The sequence below is a fragment of the Lichenostomus cassidix genome, chromosome 15 (assembly GCF_008360975.1).
Source record: "Lichenostomus cassidix isolate B80296 chromosome 15, HeHo_3.0, whole genome shotgun sequence".
NCBI classification, from domain to species: domain Eukaryota; kingdom Metazoa; phylum Chordata; class Aves; order Passeriformes; family Meliphagidae; genus Lichenostomus; species Lichenostomus cassidix.
The window spans coordinates 7,676,232-7,695,955 of record NC_139496.1 but is presented as its reverse complement, the minus strand read 5'-3'; the positions used below and the strand labels follow the sequence as shown (position 1 = coordinate 7,695,955).

The 19,724-nt window shown below is 38.4% G+C and overlaps 1 protein-coding gene across 1 annotated transcript in view; it reads right to left on the bottom strand.

Moving 5' to 3' along the window:
* PPIL2 (peptidylprolyl isomerase like 2) overlaps nt 1-19,724 on the bottom strand; it is a 67,211-nt gene that overhangs the window by 32,998 nt on the left and 14,489 nt on the right. The window contains exons 6-12 of the mRNA XM_085075843.1: nt 19,393-19,444; nt 17,095-17,186; nt 15,531-15,620; nt 6,871-6,946; nt 5,888-6,048; nt 4,276-4,351; nt 2,983-3,089 (exon numbers count right to left, since the gene is read on the bottom strand). Coding sequence (XP_084931969.1) covers nt 2,983-3,089; nt 4,276-4,351; nt 5,888-6,048; nt 6,871-6,946; nt 15,531-15,620; nt 17,095-17,186; nt 19,393-19,444 — 654 coding nt within the window. The remainder of the gene's footprint in view (nt 1-2,982; nt 3,090-4,275; nt 4,352-5,887; nt 6,049-6,870; nt 6,947-15,530; nt 15,621-17,094; nt 17,187-19,392; nt 19,445-19,724) is intronic.

Genomic DNA, 19,724 nt, shown 5'->3' with positions numbered 1-19,724 from the left:
AAAGTAACTGATGACTTCAATCACACTGCAACACTGATTTCCTGCCCTGGATCAATACAAAACATTTCTTGATTAGGTTTTTGGTGCTAGGAAGAATTTCATCACTATCAATCTTATTGACTGGCACCTTAAAGTACTAGTATATGAAGAACTCTATATTTATTTTTAAACAAAGGTTTCCACATGTACATATAGACTGAACTACAAACAATTCACACTGCCAAATAGCTCACAAAAAATGGGAAAGAAAGAAGACAACAGAGCTGTGAAGGGCTCTCCCTTGGAGTGAGAAACCAAGGACAGTACTGAAGACAACAGTCACTGGGCAGATTTCAGAAGCTGTGCAGAGTGCTGACAGCACAACTCCAAGAATATTTTGCTTAAAAACAGACCAGAGGCATGAAAATCCAACTGAAGACTCAGTAGACATACCATCTAAGACAGCAAGTATGCCACTTGCTCCTCTTTATTTTAGTGAGGAGACTTCACCTCAAAGTATGTATTGAAATCTAAACCATAAGACTATTTTAAAATGTAATTTAAATGTTGCAAGTCCTACCTCCGGACACAGGTATTTATCTGACATATTTATATAGCAACTTCATCCCCAAACTTCCTTAAGCATTTCACAATCATGTATTTTCAGTACTGTGCAAATATGATCACTGCCAGGGTGGCTGCTATAATAACCAGAGTACAGGATATCCCTCCGCAATTAAAAAAATAAACCCTGTGCACATTAATTTGGGTGAGAACCATGGTACACTCTTGTTCCCCCTGGCTGCACTCAAGGACCTTACACACATTCTACACTTTCACAGGAAACTCCAATTCTGTATATAAACCAGCTCCAATTAGCTCCCAGGACTGGCCCAGCCTGGGCACTGGATAAGGCAGAAAAGCTGATAAAAACCTAGCATATGATTAATTAAGACTATTTCCATGCATATTCACAAGCAGGGTGAACTGGAAGTGTTTAACAATGCTTAGATTTTGGCACTTCCCCATTTTCTATGTTTGTCTTTGCAGTCTCAAGAGATTCCTTGCAGCTGTTTCGTGTACATGTTTGTGACCAATGTATGTGCTGTATGTTTGTAAGATGTTTGCTCTGCCTGCACTGAGCTAACCTCAGTGTGATTCAGGAAAACCAAAGTTAGAAGCACAAACTCCTTATTTAGTAAAGGGACAAAAACAAGTGCCTCCCGGAAAGAACTGATTTCACAGACCTAGGATGATGACCTAAGGTGGAAGTTGTGAAAACCTCCCTAAAGCAGCAAGTTTTTCCTATTTATTCTAAATATATATCTTTTCCCCTCTGCAGTGCCAAAGGTCTGCTTAATTCACACAGATTTAATCGACACAAGGGAACAGATGGCTGGAGGCCAGTGCTCATGCATGTCTGGTTGTGTAAAACAGCACACACTTCCACTGTGTACATGAAGAAGCTTTGTGTGTGAAAGGGAGATGAATAGGAATTCATCTGGAAAAAAAACAATGAAGCACAATGGATATCATACAGGAAGTTTATAATGAGCAATTGAGACTTGGTCCTCAGGACTGAGTGACACTGGTCACACATGTGGCCAAAAAGCCCACGCTGATAAGAATAGCTGCAGTCAGCCTGCTTTAGCCAGGAGCCAGTTTGAGAACATATGGCAAAACAAATGATTCAATGCAATCTGCTCGTTCTGCCGTTTCCCCTAAATATTGCTGTACTAACATCCTCTGCTTTTTGCCTTATTACAGTGTTACTATTTAAGAGCATGGAAAACACCTGTAGGGATGACAGAGACCTACAGAATTACTAACACAATACGCTGCTGTGGAGATTCTCATGCTGTTTGCATAGATCAGCTTGAGATGTTTACACATATCTTGCTTCTTACTCGTGTGAGAGAAAGGAAGAGAAGGGAAAGCCAGAAGGCTTATGCTGTCTGCTTCTTTTTCTTTCTAGCAGGCAAAAATGGCTGCATTCTCCCCAGTACACCTGGATTTCACACCAGGCCTCTCCACATCCTACCCAGCATCACTGCCCTTAAACTTTGTGAGGCTCACAGGAAACAGAAGTTTTACCATTTAAACCCCTATTCACATCCTTCAACTTTTTAAAATATCAACCTTCAGCCCCTACAATATCCTGAGACAAAAATATCAATAGACAATTGAAGGTTTGAAAACTTTTTTCCTTTTATAGAAGTGGCTGTACAAATAAATAAGCAAACACACTACCCAAGCAGTGACGTCTGACACATCACTGTCGCCACAACTCATTCATCTATCATAAGTCTTGCCATGTTTATTATTTCAAGAGTCACTGATTTCCCCTAGAATCAGATTGTATAGACTATAAAAAACCTCTAGACTGTTGTTTTTTAAAACTAGCTACTCTTAATGGCAAAGGGAAGCTGTTTGAAAACTTGAACTTTAGGAACTGAGAAAACAGGAAGTAAAAAACATATTCTACGTTTTTCATTTATGTTTGTTCTATAAAGCTCATGCTTTAGAAAGAAATCTAACCGTTTCTGGAGATCTTAACTACACGTACTCAGACTGACAGATTGCTCTTGGTTCCACTGAGGTTCCTTTCGTGGTTCTGTCAGTAATCTGCTGTGTAACCTTGGATTATTCCTTCCTCACTATGCTCTGCCTTCTCTTTTCTCTCTGCCTTCCTTGTCATTGTTTGGGTCATTAACCCTGACCCTTTGAAGCTCTAAACAGGTACCTTGGCATATTCTAGGCAGTCCACTAAAATGCTGGGACCACTCACAAAGAGTATTCATTCATATGGTAGTATTATATATAAAATTAAAGAGATTTAACTACACAGTTTTGTGTATGTATGAAAATACACCAAAACAACCAAAAGCTGGTTATCTATCTGCACCTACTGCAACTATACATTATTCCTTTCTTTGGACATTTCCACTTCCAGCTTCAATTCTGGTTGTTATCTATCAAGATTCATCTCATGGGGCACAGTACCATATCACAGTGCAGCTCCAAGTTCAGGTCTCCTTTATTAGTGTGAAGTCGCACATATCCCTTCTTCTTCACATACTGGTATCTCACAACATCTTCTTCAATAGCAGCTATAGCAAAGCAAAAGACAATAATTAGGTCTCTAAGCGTACTCACCAATCTTTAGAAATCACCAGTAAACAATCCATAGATTCTACAGTGTGACCTCTTCTCCTGGGGTACTGGCTCTTGAGGGATCCTACTCTGCAATTCATCTATGATAACCTTGCATTAATCTCTGTGCAAAACACTTTCCATTACAGTTAACCACCAACTCTTTGAGAACCAACCAAATAATCTATATTTTAAATCCCAGAAGTATTCAGTATTGCAAACTATAATTTTCAAGTAATGTCTACCAACCATAAATGTTACTTTGAAACCAAACTGTTTCTTGTCAATCCTGGAAACCAAGCAGGTAGTCATCAGTCAACCACAAACTGCTGACATACAGAGACCTACCCAGTCCTGAAAACAAATGAAGCTGTTACTGGAGACATTACTGGTAAGTCAAAACAAAGGATCAATCTAGGATGCTTCCATTCCCACTTTGTCAAAATGGGAATATCCACTTAGTCAGATATTTCTATACTCAGTCACCTGCAAATCACTGTAACCTACCAAGTAAAGGAACTGAATTTGGTAAACATAGTTTCAGCAGTGTGTTCAATCTTTGCCTTAGTGCCCAAGACAGACCTACTTCTACAACTGGAAATACTAATGACTTAGCTATTTAATAAATATCCATGCTAAATAAATCTTATACACTTGTTTTTAGGCTGGAGAATAAAAGGAAAATTTTATTGTATTAAAATGCATTTTTGTGTAACCTTGAAGAGCAGTAAACTAAAAGTTAACACCACAAAATTAACTGTCATTCTAACGAATACCCAGGGTAGGCCAAAAAGGTGGGCAAGATTTTGTATGGTATTTGAGGAGAGATTATACTTCATTCCTAAATTAGATAAGGGGCTATCTCAATTTGTTGTCCCTGGGTATAGAAAATGTCCCATTAATTTCAGTTCAAAATAAGCAACTGTCATTCAAAGCCAAAGCGAGATCATAATTGCTCCATAATTTTCAGAATAAGCACACTGGAAAGTAAGGATATATCTGGTCAGGGAATACATTTCCATGGCATCAGTGCTGACCAATTACCAATGCATTCCTTCAGTCCCCCTAAATGTATGTGTGCTAAGGAGGACACTTTAAAACTGGGAAGTAAATAAACAGCTTGTGGGTAGGTAGTTCTGGTACCTGCTTCATGGGTAGTTTCAGGCACCATTGCAGTGGAGGTGAAGGAAGCACTTACAGTTCCAGTGGAATAGTGAGCCTGTTTGCAGAGGAAAAAGTGAGAGAAAAAGACATTAGATCTTAGAATTTATCTACCAAAGATACCATATAAGCATTAGAAACACACAAATGTCATCCTTTTCAAGGCAGACTTTCTGCTCTAGCTCCTACTGAAGGAAACAAATATCCAGTGCAGTGATAATTCTCCATCTGTTGCCCACATTCCTCTGATGAAACTGTAGTTAAGGCTGCTCATGCACTGAGCCAAAGGGGCTTAATGCTCCCACTACTGTTTAATACATCACTGTGCAAAGATTCTATTATGAGAATTTGTTTGTGTGTCCATGGGTGGAAACAGGCAAGGAACACTTCTAAGCCTCCAGTGCTGCTGAGTGAGTGGAAAGAAAATCCAGTGAAGCACAGAGATATTGTGGGGGAGAGCAAACCAGCCCCCTCCCAGCACTGCTGCGTACAGAGGCACCATCCCATGGTTCCCAATCCTATTCTGAGCTCTGTAATTCTTCTGCAGGAAGGAAATGTTAACGTCACACATGGATTTTGTAGTAAATTACAAAGATCTAATAAACCCAGGGACATGTTTAGCAGTTCCAGGGAAATGCCCGTAAAGCGTCCAGGCCAGGTCAATGCTCATTCCATAAGGTTTCACTGCATCCTAAGCGAGTTTACAGCTCTGCCCATCCACATCATAAGATGACAATCTGACTGCCCAACATATGTAGAGCTCATCCTTGTCTCTGATCTCTTTTTTTCCCTCCTTACTTTTTTTTTTTTTTTTTAATTTTAACACCACAATGTCCCAGAAAAGGGGCATCTCTGATCCTACTCCATGGTCACATATATTCCCTAATCTGTCCCTAAACCCTCTCATTAGAAGCTGTATGTTGCACTGCTGTTAGTTTACATGAAAGTGTAATCAAAGCAAGTGGGCACACACATCCCACAATTATTAAAGGACAGAAGAATACCCTGTCTTGCCCATTTCAAACAGCCTTTGATGTAGGAAATCTAGATACAGATGAATTGTTTCTCCTGACAACCATGAACATGCACCTGGAAGAACATCCTTTAAAATAGTCCACTAAACCCCTGCATTCCAGTGGAAAATAATGGAGGAGCAGCTGTGGATGATTTATGTATTTGCCCACACCAGAAATGATTCACTGGCACTGCCCTTAAGGTGTGCTCTGTCTGCCAATAACTGCAGGAAGCAATGATAAACAAACTCAAAGTGAGAGATTACAACCTGGGAAAAAGGTTCTGCCAACATATACATAACCACATCATAAGGACTCCTCCTTCTTATTGTGCTCCGGTTCTCAAATGTTTAGGTTCATTTGCAATGATTTAACAAATAGAAACTTGCTGACACATACTATGCATGTCTAAGGAATCCTGATATGATTCTCATATTTTCATCTATGACAAATTTCTGTGTGAGAGAAAACAGAAGGAGCAGTGTTTGTTTACACTGCAATACGTCCTCTAAGATGAAAAACAACTATTACCATTCTTGAAGAAGTCAATCAGTACCAAACTACAAATTAAGTCAACTTACTGCATTCAGCTTATCCACTTTCTTCTTTTCAGGAGCCTTCATAGTAGCTGCTAAAATATCATCACCTTTGAATTCCTTATAAAGCTCCAATAAAGTCTCTCGGGTCTCGGTATTTGTATTTTTCAAATAGTAAGATGGATCTAATTTTGCTTTTTCTTCATCTAGGCAAGACAAAGTTAAATCACTCAGTGTTAAAAGAAACATTATACTTCGTTATCCTTCAGTTTATTACAAATCTAATTACACAAAAACTTTCCAGATATTAATTCTACTTTTTTTTTTTTTAGATAAAAAGGTCTAGCAAGTATATTTATTCCTACAGACATAGTGACAAACAACAATGCATAACACTAAAGAGAATGTAACCCAAAATGGTTATGGCAATATTTATGGCAATAAATGCCAATATGATGCACAAGGAAAAAAAATAAAACCAACTATCATGAAAATTTATTTGAAACCACTAGAAATTATCTAAGTCCATTCAAGCCTTGTAAAACTTTTATAGAACAATAAAGACAAAATCCAGTTGGGTACAACATAAATTTCTGTCCTTTGTCTCCTCAGTGAATGGCCAGGTCTGTGATGCAAAAATCCCAGGATCAGATCTTCAATGTGATAGCAGGGGGAGGAGGTTGCCAGACTGGATTGTGGAATTTGATTTAATTAATATTTTAATTTAATATTTTACTTCTTAAAAGTTGCACTTGTCCTCTGTCTTAGTATGCCTATTATTTGCTGGATATTAGATATTCCATCTCTGAGATAAAACCCACTTATTCTGACCAGGTAAATAGAAAGAGATGCTTGCCTGCAGACCAGTACATTATTAAAAAAAACCCACCTCAAACCCAGATATGAGCATAATAAAATAACCACTGAGAGATGTCCTTCCAGAAAACAGAGTCAATTCCATAACATCATCTTTAGATCTTGCATATTTGGGTTGGTGTTTTCTCAGCCTACCATCAATTCATCCTTACCTGGATCAATTACTTTTATGTTGTTCTTAACATGAAAGAAGTTTGAGACGTTGAACTTATCCAGGTTTGTTGGATCCTGAAAATAATAATAATTAAAAAAACTAAAATCAGAGACCTTGGCAGGCACGTATTCCATGCAACAGACTAGTGCAAAGGGCAGACACCACCATAATAAATAAACAGAGAGAGACAGAGTAACTTCCATATTCCCCAAACCACAGAAAGATGAAAAAAATACACAGCAATCAACTCCAACCAACATCAGCAATGAGCCTGTTCACAGCAGACTCCTTAGGGATCTAGAACTCAGTTCCAACATAATATTACACATATATGGCCTTACAGAAGTTACTAACAGAATTCAGCCAAGTCTACCCTATGCTAGTGAGAAGAAAGAACAGTGTAATCCCCTGGTTCTTTCCTTTGTTCTGAGTTTTGGTTTAAGACCTATGCAAATGCACATCAGCTATCTCCTGCTATTTATAACCCTGTGCCTGATTTGCACATGCTCTGTGAACTTTTGCAATGCATTTCAAAACACAAATAAAACCTCAGAGCAAGTCTCTGCAGTAAGAACTGTTTTGACAGTTGGGTTTTTTTTCTTAGTAGAGCTTACAGAACTATGTTTAAAAATAAAGTAAAAACAAAAAAGCAACAAAAATGCTATTATGAAAACTCAATTTAGTGACCACTGGAGGAAAACAGCAAAAACACACAAGTCCATTAACTGTGATTCTTTATACTATCTCTAGGCAACTTTCTGCAGCACTTTGACCTTTTGTTAGAGAGAGTGAGACAAGGAATGCCTACTGGTGATCTCGGTTACTTTATGCTATTATTAAATAGTCTTTAATCCTCTTCTTACAATGACTTCAAGATTTTCTCCTCAAGCTCCTCTGCAGCACAGAAAGGTCAAAACATCAGCCCAGGACACCTAGTCACTTATGGAAAGTCTATCTCACAGAAAACAATTCAAACTTTAAAATACCAAAGTAACAGAATAATATGCAATAGTTTCTAGTTCAGGACAAAAATAACGCAGCATATTATGGAAAGAACTACGACCTAACATGAATAGTGTAATATATATTATTTAACAGAGCTTCTCAGACCACTACTGTTGATAAAATGTTCGACAATTTAATCTCTGCCAGAAGTAATGCTTAATACAAGCAGAGCTGGTAGCTCTATAATTTATAAAATGATCTAATTATGCCTTTCATTCATCCCTGAAATGGTATGCTTCCACAAGAGAGTGCATTTTTAGTTTCATTGCTGGTAGTAAAACCAAAACACATTTATGAAATCAAGCTGTGTGATTCTGCACCTTAATGTGAGCTCCTGGCTTTCTGCTGTCCCCTTTCCTAACCACCAGATAATAATTTTCTATTGTTTCCTGTCCCACTATACTCCTCCAATAGATCTTTGCTGAGACAAAAAATCTGCCAAAAAATTATATCTTTAAGATCTTGCTTTAGAAACAATCTTTAAATAAAACTGCTAAGAGATATGAAATTGGGATCCATTTTTTAGCCATTTTTGTTTCCTCTGGCACAAGCACTCAGGTGTATTTATTATTTATTACCTTACATACATATTTATATATGTGTGAATAGAGATGATTTTGAGCCTTGCTTTCTGACAGTCAACAAGATGCATGGAGAAAGTCTGGAGAAAGAGCTCCATGTGTTTTCACAAGACATTTTCACTCCCAAACTTTTCAGCAATCATGAGCTGCAGCTTGCCAAGACAGCAATCATTGCTCTGCACATAAATTTACTACCTCAAAGGGTGAAGGAAGGAAGAACTGCTTACCCTTTCAGGAAAGGGAAAAAATACCTGTGTATTAATATTAATAGAGATAAATGGATTTATAGCAATCCACATCTGCAGTTCATGGTGAAGCTGAAGGGCAAGACTGACTCCTGAAACTAATTTTTCATGGGCAGGAGGGAAGGCAGCAGCAAAAATGAAAGAGAAAACACCTTCAAGATGTTCCTCTAAATAAAGCTTCTTCATTTATTGATTTATTGATTGTTTAAAAATAAATAAAGGGCATCACAACTGCCAGTGCCTTACAAAACCCAGGGGCTTGTGCTCAGGGTACCACAAATCAGGTTAGTTCACACTGTTTCACAGCCACAGTTCATTCAAACATCTGTGTGGTTTAATCAGGCTAATCACAGGCATTGAGCAACTCCAGCAAAATGTTTACAGTCCCTTTCCTGGCAGGGGTGTTCTCAGGGCTCTCCAAATCACCACCAGCCTCCCCTTTGGCAATGCATCCAATACCATGTGAAGAACAGCAGAGGCCACAGGGCAGCTCCCTCTCCTTGCAGACCAGCTGTCCACCTGCCCTCTGGGAGAGCTGAGACAACTTCAAACCCCAGAACTGAGACCCAGGTTCTCTGTACAAGGTCCTTCATCATGTCCTTGAGCCTTACACCCAGGTGGGCCATCTGTTCCAATGGAAACCTTGACAAAGTTTTGGTTTACAGTGTTGTCCCTTGTACTCCTTATCATGCAAAGCGAGAGTCTCACCACACAGTGAGAAGGGGGACAACACACACACCTACTCCAAAACAGGCTTCCCTCTGTCAGTGGAATAACCCCTCAAAAATGGTTCCTCAAATTGAAATCTGAGTATCATATTATTGTACAGGACACCCTAGGACGTGTTTATTTCTCCCTCTAAGACACAGCATCATAACATAGTAAGAGAAGTTAAATTAGAATTATTTTCATTAGAATTAGAGTGAATTGGAATTAGCATACTGTGAAAGTACTGCAGTGAATATTAAGTCAAACACAAGACATCATTTGCTTCTACCACCCCCAAGAGCAGAAACACATCTGACCAGTCCAACCTATGCTGCAGAAGACACAAACTATTTCCTTACTGATGGTACCAAGTCCTACAAAATGAGATACACGTTTTTTTTAAGGCAAGACTATGAAAATTTTGTAAGTTTGCACAGTCTTTAGACATATCACTTCAGGAAGAAAACTATATAAACACTGTTAATTAGCCTGCCAAGCTCCTCTCATTGCATCCATGACAGTTCCTGGGCACAGAATCAGAGCAGTCCAAACAAGATGCTGCAGGGACAGGCACACAGATGTATTCACATTGTCAAAGCCTCGAGATCTAATGAATTAATTGCCTCTCCTGCTCAGAGAAAGGCTGGACTCATGGGGATGTTCCCAATCCTGTTAAGATTAAAGCCTGGGGCCCAAAGACCTAAAGAAATAAGTTCTGTGTAAGTGCACAGAAACCAGAAAGGAAGATGAACCATGGCCTACTTTTGTTTGTCTTAGCATGTTTAAAAATATGTATTCAAAACATCATGGCTGGCAGTCTCAGGGTTTTTCTTATTAAGGGTACATACCATAAACTTTAGTTTAGCAAATTACTAGCACAGATATGGACTTCAAAGGGTTGCTAACTATCATCACTATTAAAAATCTCGTATTTAATGTTTTCCTGAAAGCTGAGCTGTGAAAACAATAAATCCCAAGTTTTATTACACTTCTTCTCCTGTCATTTTCTGGCTTTACCTGCTTAGGGAAACTGCTTGAACTCTGTTAAACCTACACACGACCCCCCAAGAAGCAGGTTAAAACCAGCAGGTTTAGACTGTGTGATTTGAGTCCTGATTTCTCTCTTACCATTTGGTTGGCCATACTGCATCCCTAATTATCCTCAGGACTGTTACCCTCATATGCCAATCCTGTCCCACTTCTTCACCTGCTATTCTGCACATCCATTGGTGCAGGGCTCTCCCTCACAGAGACCTCACCCACAACCAAGAGGAAATCTGCTCTGACCTTCTGTCACACAAAGAGCAAGCAAGGAATAGCTGAGGAGTGAAATATCAATTAACAGTGTGCAGCTCAGCTACCTCCAGCTCTGCTCATTAGCTGTGCTTCCTGCCACAAATGTCAGTGGTGTTTAACAGCTTGTGGGGAGCCATGTCCTGTCCATAGCTGATTAGGTTATATAGAAACAATAAAACTGACGTAAGGAAGGACATAACAGTATGAGGCTGTAACAGCACCAAACCTGTTAGCATTTAACCAGACTTGGTAATAAAACTTGGTGTTTCTTTTTCTTCCCCCATCCATTTCTGCAGTGCAAAGAAGATGCATTTCTTAGCCTGCACCTGCCAGGGAAGGCTCTCTGCAGGCTGGCACCAGAGCACTGTGCCCTAACCTGGCTCAGCAGGGCTGGGGCTTTATTGCAATTCCTCTGGCAAAGAGGAACCCCCCACATGCGCCTCTGCTTCACCTGCAGCACTGCCACTGAGCACAGCCACACTTCTCATTAAACCCCCTGCCAGCACGCAGCTCAGCAATAGCTTCCAAGGCTTTCCAGAGCAGGAATAATTTCTGCTGCATCCTCACAAACTTAAGTTTGTCTCTTGTTTGTGAACAGAGCCACAGTGAAGGATGACAAATTGACAGAGTGCTAAAGGGGAAATTGCTCTTCACTCCTCTGAATACTTCCTATCAAATGGGATGTGAAAGATGGATATTTCAGCATTCTTCCTTTGCTCTCCTCAGGACCTCTCACACTTGCTGGGATGGGAAGTCCACCACTGTATCCAGCAAAGCACTACCTGTCCCTGCTCCTCTCTCCACCTTGAGCTGGGGCAGGCCTTTGCTTCAGCCTGCCTGTTCTTACATGAGGGAACCCAGATGACATATATTTATGTGCTTGCCATTAAGTTCCACATCATTACACAAAGAATAATTTGTATAATATAGGATTGAAACACACATGGAATTTCCATTCACATGAATTAATGGTAATTTCTACCAGACTGTTGACCAGATTTTGTCTAAAAGATTTGACAGCAGACATTGAGATCTAGCACTCAATCTCCCAACAATTTGCTTGGAAAATCATTTCAAATTAGGTTAAATATTTAGACTGTATACTAGCTGAAAACCTGTAAAACATAGGACTGGAAGAATCACCTAGTTCTGAATTGAGGTCTAAGGCAATATTATTGCAAAGGCTGTACTCAATCCTACCTTGAAACTAATTGCAAATTGAAATTTTGAACAGCAATGTACCGGAATGGCAAGCAGAAAAGGAAGGTAAGAACACTGCAAACCAGTGTTAACAATAGCAGCTTTTCCATTCCAGATACCCACTCCCCACAGATCTCCAAGTGCTTTACATCCTACCTTACCCATTAAGTGCAACTAATTAATCTTACATTACTCGAGTTGTCTGCCAGCTGGGAGCACATTCACGACATTTTCAAGGGAGGCTGAGTTAGGCTGAGCTGATCATCTTTCAAGGTAAAGAATGTAAGTGGGTTTAAAGTTATGAGAAACACAGACAACACACAATGGCATATTCCATTTAAAAGATATATGAACCAGTACAGTTGGGAGAAAAATTATCGGAAATAATGATAAACTGTAAGGAAAGAGAAACTTGGAAAAATATAAGACCTGCACTGTAGAAGATGGTAAGCTTGACTTGAGTTTGTAGCAAGATCACAAAGCTAAGAAATGGAAATTTAAACTTTAGTGTAAAGAGCTATAGTCTAAAAATCCCAGTCATACTAGGAATGCTAGTATCTAGCATGGGTATCATATGAATAATGTCACATCTATTTCTGTCACCAGCAGCAAGATATTAAACTAAAATACATTACTTCTTCCGCCTGAATAACTCCATTCCAGCTTTGGGAATGTATCTTGCACACCAGGATATGGTATTACTCTTTACCTCCTGCCCTGACTGGCTGGATAATATGGCCATATGCTGATGAAAAACTGCCATGCTCCACCCCAGGACATCTGCATTTCAACAGAGGAAAAAGCAATCTCTGTATATGGACTACGTGTAGGAAGCACTGTGGATTCCTTTACAAAGACAAGCACATCATGGAGCTAAGACAGTATTATTAACAACTAAAGTTGTGATTTTACTTTTTTTAGTTTAAAAAATAAAAAAAAGCTGTCCTTTTTAACAAGTAAATAGCACATAAATAACTACTACTAAATTCAAAGCTAAATGATGAGATGGTGCTTAGCAGAAAAGATAACAGGGAAGGATTATGATTCGTGTTGGAACAATGCTAACACCAAGAACAGAAAAATAAATATTATGCAATTCTGCCTCCTCTGAAAAGAGAAAATGTTTTCTTGTTTTGTTTTTAATTATATGTATTAAGAGCAAGGAGCCAAGTTTGAGGTCAATTGCTATTCTGGTAAAATCTAACCAGATGCAGGATTGTCCTTTATGTATCCATAAGGAAAAATGTGATCATACAAATAATCTGTAAACATACCTCATTCATATTTTCCACTTATCATGTTGTATTTCACTACCAAACACAGGTACCCCATCTGTTTCCTAGGACATTCGGAGTGAGCCTTTGGAAATGCTATTTTCTATTGCTAAACACAGCTATTACAGACAGCCCTATTCAGCTGTTATTTGCAAAGCAAAGAATGTTTTTTATAGCAACTTCCTTTATATCTACTTTTTTGCCAAACAGCAGGGTCAGTGATACCAACTCGCTCTCAATTCCAGCTCTCTCGGATACCACAGCACTCAATTTACATGGGGGAATGAGAAAACAACAAAGTGATAAATTTCAACACAGAACTGAAAGGTTTTTAAGAGAAGGAGAAATCAGGGTAGAGCTCTGAAACACAACAGATTGCAGTCATGAACTCTGGCTAAGAAACAGAGCCACAGGTGGTGGAGCTTGGCAGTGTGAAGCCACCACGCTGCCTGCAGTGTTGTCAACAAGAGAGCTTGTGCAGGAGACATCAGTCTGTCTTTCAATAATTTATATGATGAAAATACTGTGAGAAAATAACAACACATTTCTCTACCACATATACTTAAGCAATTTTAATACCCAGGCTAGTCATGCTGCTTCAGCTTGAATCCTGGCCTCAACAAAGCAAGTCAGGGTAGGGCAGAATTTGAATAGGAGAAATCAAGTTCTACGTGCAAGTTTGCAGTGGGTGTTGTGCAGTGCAGTAAATGGCTCTTACTTCTCCTTCAACAGCCTGAAGCCATTTTAGACTGTTTGTTAAAAACAATTCTGAGAAAGCTATTTAAAAACTGATGTGGTAAAAGGTCAAACTTTATCTGGTCAACAGCATTCAAATGGTCAAATCTCTTGCAGTCCAATCCCAAGAAGGGGGTGTCTTTGCTATTTCTAAAGTTATTTAGGAAGACTGTGCAGTGCAGATGTTAACACCAATTCATAATGAACTGTTTACTAAAGAGGAATAAATCTACTCACACATTATGAACACCACCCTGAAATGGAGGTGGAAGAGGTGCAGGCAGTGTGTGACTATGACCTTGGACTGCACAACAGTCAGAAGCTACTTAGTTTCATATGAGACAGATTCCTCCAAACAAGACAGAAACCCAACATGTCAAGAACAGAATGAAGATGAAAAATATTGATAAAAACTCACATAGGGAATGACTAAATTTTTAGATGTAGTTGCACTTTCAGATTGAGGGGACTAGAGCATCTGTGAAAAACCAAAGCTAGGAAAGTAACAGGAATACACCCTTTAGGCATACATTCAATTCCAACCCTACAAAACATACCAAAATATTTTTTTAGCAACTGCACATTTCAATTATTTGTTCAAAATAACTCAGTTTTCCATACTGGTGCACAAACACATTTTTAGCCACTCATCTTTTTTTTACTTTTCCAAATCCATTAGCAACCATGCAGTTACACTGAAATAACATTCTGTTGGGAGCTTTCAAGCTGAAAAGAAAAAGCTGTATTTTTTGCATCCATTGGAATAAAAACATTTTACTTTGTTGCATTAGCTTGAATAGCAACAAGCCCAAAGGAACAAAGGAAAAATATTTAAAATGCTGTTAAGCACTGGGGAGTAGGGAAGAAGGGCTACACTTTATTTAAATTTAGACATAAATGAAAAATATTTTTCTATTTGAATCAGACTGTATTAGTCTTGGCTAGTGGCAATTAAGTGTTCGTGACATGCCCAGTAACTTATGACTTCAATAATAATGATCCTGCAATCTTTTTTCCCCTATTTTGAAAATCATGTAAGCTTCAAAGTACCTAATTTTAAACAAAAGTTTTAAATCTTTTGATACTAAACTTCATCTGTAAACAACTATCTTTTATTTTGTGAAATTTACAATGTTGTTTTAATTTAGGTTTTAATTCTCTTAAAATCAGCAAAAGCAACATGGGCATCTATTAAGAAGAAAAACATTCCAAACAAGCAATTAGAGGGAATCCTCTGTTTTGCTACTTGTTTTACTCTATATTTAGAGAAACATTCTATGGAAAACACTTTTCTGAAGCTTTGTCACTTTTGTACACCTTCGAAAGAGTAAGATGGACAATCCACTTCAATCTTAATGTAACATGTCAACTTCCTAGAAGTATAAACACTTCATATTCTAAACTTTGTTTCTTTTGATACCACATGTGGGACACCTTACTGCTCTTCCAGACTGTGTTAAATGGTATCTTTGTGGCTCATGTGGACAACAAAATACAGAGAAGTTTCTCTGGTCAATTATTCTAATTTCCTGCTAGAACAGTGTGCACAGCAGCATTTCACCCTCTGCAGAGAGAAGCTGTATGGTATAAGGTGTACCAGAGAGGGAAGTTTACCTGCAGTGTGACAATGTCCTGCCGAGTGAAGGGCTCATCTGTCAGGAGATCCTTGTAGCTCTTTGGTTTGATGTTCAGCTGCTCAACTGCCTAACAGCCAGGCGAAAGACACAGGAATTAAAAACTGGATTCTTATGGGTAAATATTACAAGTAAATATGGGATATTAATAAAAGCTTTAAGTACAAATCATAAAGAAAAAAATGTCACCCTCATTCTCAACTGGCAGCTGCAATATTTTCATTGTGTGCTTTAACAAATGAGAAGCTTTTTTCTCTCATCCCTACAAAACTTGACAGTTTTGTGTGGTTTGTTGGTTTGGTTTTTTTTAAGAACCTTGCAGTCTCCATTCCATAGTTATGACTATCATTTAAACCAATCATAGAAGTACTACCAAAATAAAAAAAAAACCAACAACTTGCTCTCAGTTTTGTAAGCTCTTACCTGAAAAAAACCCTGAATATGTCTTATTTACCCAAATGTTCACTGTTCTCCTCAGATGGAAGTGATAGTATTTTCCTAGTACCTCCAGAAGTCCATAAATTAATTCCATGCTTATAATAAACCAGTAAGTGCTGTTGCTTCATGTGGTACCACATAGGGCACAAACCCATCTCTGCACAGCTCCTTTAGGAAGCCCAGAACTGTAAATTGTAGCAAACAGAGCAAGAGTTCGGCAGTAGTGACAAGGGTTTAACAAAGACCACTCGTAATCTCATCCTTGCCTTTTAACCCCAGCAGTAAAAGCATCCTGCTTGCAGAAGAAATAGAAAATACCTTCTGTTTTAACCTAATCTTGATTTCTCTCACAAGTGAAGACAGCTCTACTACATCAGATCAAGTTTTCAAAATGATGACGTATCCAGCCTTTTCCTTGACTGCAATGGTTTCAGCTTGTTCCTCCCTCAGTACCTGAAAATCCCATCAGAATTCAAAAAGCAAATGTTCCAGTGTTCAGACTTTCTACAGCACTGGATATGGATTCATTAATTGAAGGATTTATTTGCTACTGAAAAAATAAATAAAACTTGCTTTTACAGTAAGGATTACGCAAAGAAGTCACGATTAAAATTCCACTTGGGTTCACATAAATGTTCACAAAACACGAATAAAAATGCAGTTTAAGTGTCCATTAAGCCATTCTTTCTCCTATTCCCACAGCTCCAGCTAAAATGCTCTTTTTTATTCACTGATATGAATAGAAATGAGGCACTTTGTGTTTTTCTGATGACACTGTATAAGAAAGAAGACAACAGAAAATTTATCTATTAATTCAACTGAGGAGCAGATAAAAGCTACTCATTTTGATCTACAAGAGCCAGTACATGCAGATTATCTTAAGAAAAGGTTTTAGAAATATTATTTAGTTCATATTCTAAGGCTGTTCCTATTTTGAAGGCTAAAGTTGCACAACAATTTGTGAAGTTGGTTCATCTCCTAGTGCTTTAATTTCCCTGGCTGTAAAACAAGAACAAAACTTATCTGTCCTTCTAAAACATTTAGTGAGTTTGAATGAAATGCATCAAGTAGAAAATATAAATAATGAAATGCAACAGAGAACCCACCTCATAGGCAAAGACATTTCCAGTAGTCTTGATGGCCACAATATGGGAGTTATTGGTAAATACAGTAAACAGCACTGGACAGTGGTACTTGCCTGATAGAGGGGAAAGAAGTTTAAATTTCACATGAAGACCCGCAAATGTTTTGAAATAGCTAATTTCTCTTATCTCTGTGGATGATATTTACATTAATTTTTAATATAAAGTGTAACTTTAGTGGGTATTTAAAGGTGTTTTGAACAACATTTTGATTCTCCAGTGACAGACAAAGTGCTAGAAAAAGTAACACTTAAGAGAACTATAAAACATACAAGGAAAATGCAGTTTTGAAATCTATTGCCTTCAATCCCCCAACACAGAACTTTGCCCAACTTCCTTGATATTTATGAAATACCACAATATAATTGTTATTGTAGTAATCTAAGATCTATTGATAACATGAGCCTGTCCTTGTAACATGTCCATATCACTCTTGTTTGCCAGGAATAAAAGTTTAGTTTATATCCTACAGAAAAGTTCACAACAGCTGTTGTGCTCTAAGCAGAGGGGAGCATTTTGTATTCAAATGTGGCAAGCAGAATGCCATTAAATCTGAACACGTTACTCAACAAGGAACCCAGCTTCTGCTCTAATCAAGCTGTGAATTTTCCCAGGAGGGTCAGCATAAATATTAAGCAAGTCAACAGCAAGCAAACTGATGGGAGGCAATGTAGGAGGAAAAAGAAAAATGTCTGGATAATCTCAGCAGAAAGCAATTAGAAGAAGGTTATTAATACTTGATCAGTTTGCTAGACCTGAGGCTTTGGGTGAGATTTTTGAAATAAGTTTGGCCTGTTTGGTTCTTTTTTTCCTAATTACCATTTGAAAATCAAAACCAGCAGGGAGGCCAGAACAGGCTGCTCACAGCTCCTGCAAGAACAGGAGAGGCAAACACCTACAGAGATTAACCACTCACTGTGCTGTCAGAGGCAGCTCTGCCCCACTGCACCAGTCAGAGCTGAGGACACTTTTCTTAATGCCACCAGGGCTGAAGGAAAGCCATTGCCACAAGGGACTGAAATGCAAGAAGTTTAGAAAGGGATTTTTGGAAGTGGCATCAGAGTATAGCCCAACTGATGGCTGCAGAAACACCCAGGTAAAATGTGAGGCCTCACTACAGCTGCATACAAAAGAGTAAATCACCAAACTCCCAGTTCTGCAAAAGCAAAACTGCTGAGGGAACACACATGTTGATCTAGATGGAAGGTACTCAGCTCAGGAGGGATCATTAAATGTGAGAAACTGCAATGCCCAAAGGCCTTTCATATCATATCTCTGTGTGAACAGAGAAGATCCTACATATGTAACAACCATTCCACGTTAAGATTTAAAGAAAAGTTCGCTTGATGGACGGGAAAGCAACATTTAATTCTCCTCTTTTGTTGCATTTTCCCTTGACTGGTTAATGACACAGAATGCACCTTTTCAAGGAAAAGGCTTCTAAGACTGTATGGCTGTCATTATTCCACCCCAACATTATGAACTGGAATTCTTTAGGGGAAGCACAATGTCGTGGTATCTTTCAAAAGCCTTGGCCACGCTGATTATTGATCAATTTTTAACACCCTGCTCTTGAGACAGATGGAACACAAAGTGCAGAAGAAATCCATCAGCTACAGAAAAGAGCTTGTAGTCCATGGATTTTGGTAAGATAAGGAGACAGACACTCCAGAATTTTATTCCCACCTAATCTTTGCCATTCTCGTTTCAAAGAAAACATTATCTGCTTTGTAGAAGATGAATTCATCTCCACTCTTCTCTTTTGTTCCTAGCACGCTCTCTTAGGAGGCAGATTTTATATCTTACAGAAATAAAACTCGAGCCTGCTGTCTTGTGTGCTTCTATTCATAAAATCCCACGTGTTCATTTAAGTCTAATCCCTTTTATAAACAAAAAGCTGTTCAAAACCAAGTGAACAGCAAATATTGCCACAGGCAAGTTAGAAATAAGATAACATTACAGAAATTTCACTTTTTCTGATTCTTTCCCTAAAGTAAACAGTACCTTACTGCAGTAGCAGCTATAATAAAGGGAAATTGCTGAATAATTTACAGCTCCCCAGTGTAAAGAAAAACAGAAATGGAACTCTGAAGGTAAACATATCACTCACAAGAAGCAATTACTCTACTCAAAAAATAAAAACCATGATAGACAACACAAACTACTTCACCATGAGTAAGACAAACCAGAATTTATTAAAGCACTCATTAAGGAAAAATAAAAACCCAACAAAACACCACCACAGAAAATGACTGCACTTACCTTCGCTGTTTTTAGCAAAATTCAACTTTATAAGTGATTTGGCATCTAGTTTCTAAAGAAAATAAAGCATTAAAAAGATTAATCACAACAGAATGAAACCATGGAAATAAAACTGTAACATCACTATTAGGACTTTAATAGTACATAATTTATTAATAATATATTGCAAGTTGTCTGAATCATCAGAACCCTGGGAATTCAAGTCACAGACAGCCCACAAAAACAAGGCTCAGGGAGCCTGAGAACTGGGATACTTTTGTTTACAGGGCTGTATTTGACACAGTACAGTGCTAACCACGGGGAATCAGCTCGAGGAGTTGCACAACTCTTAG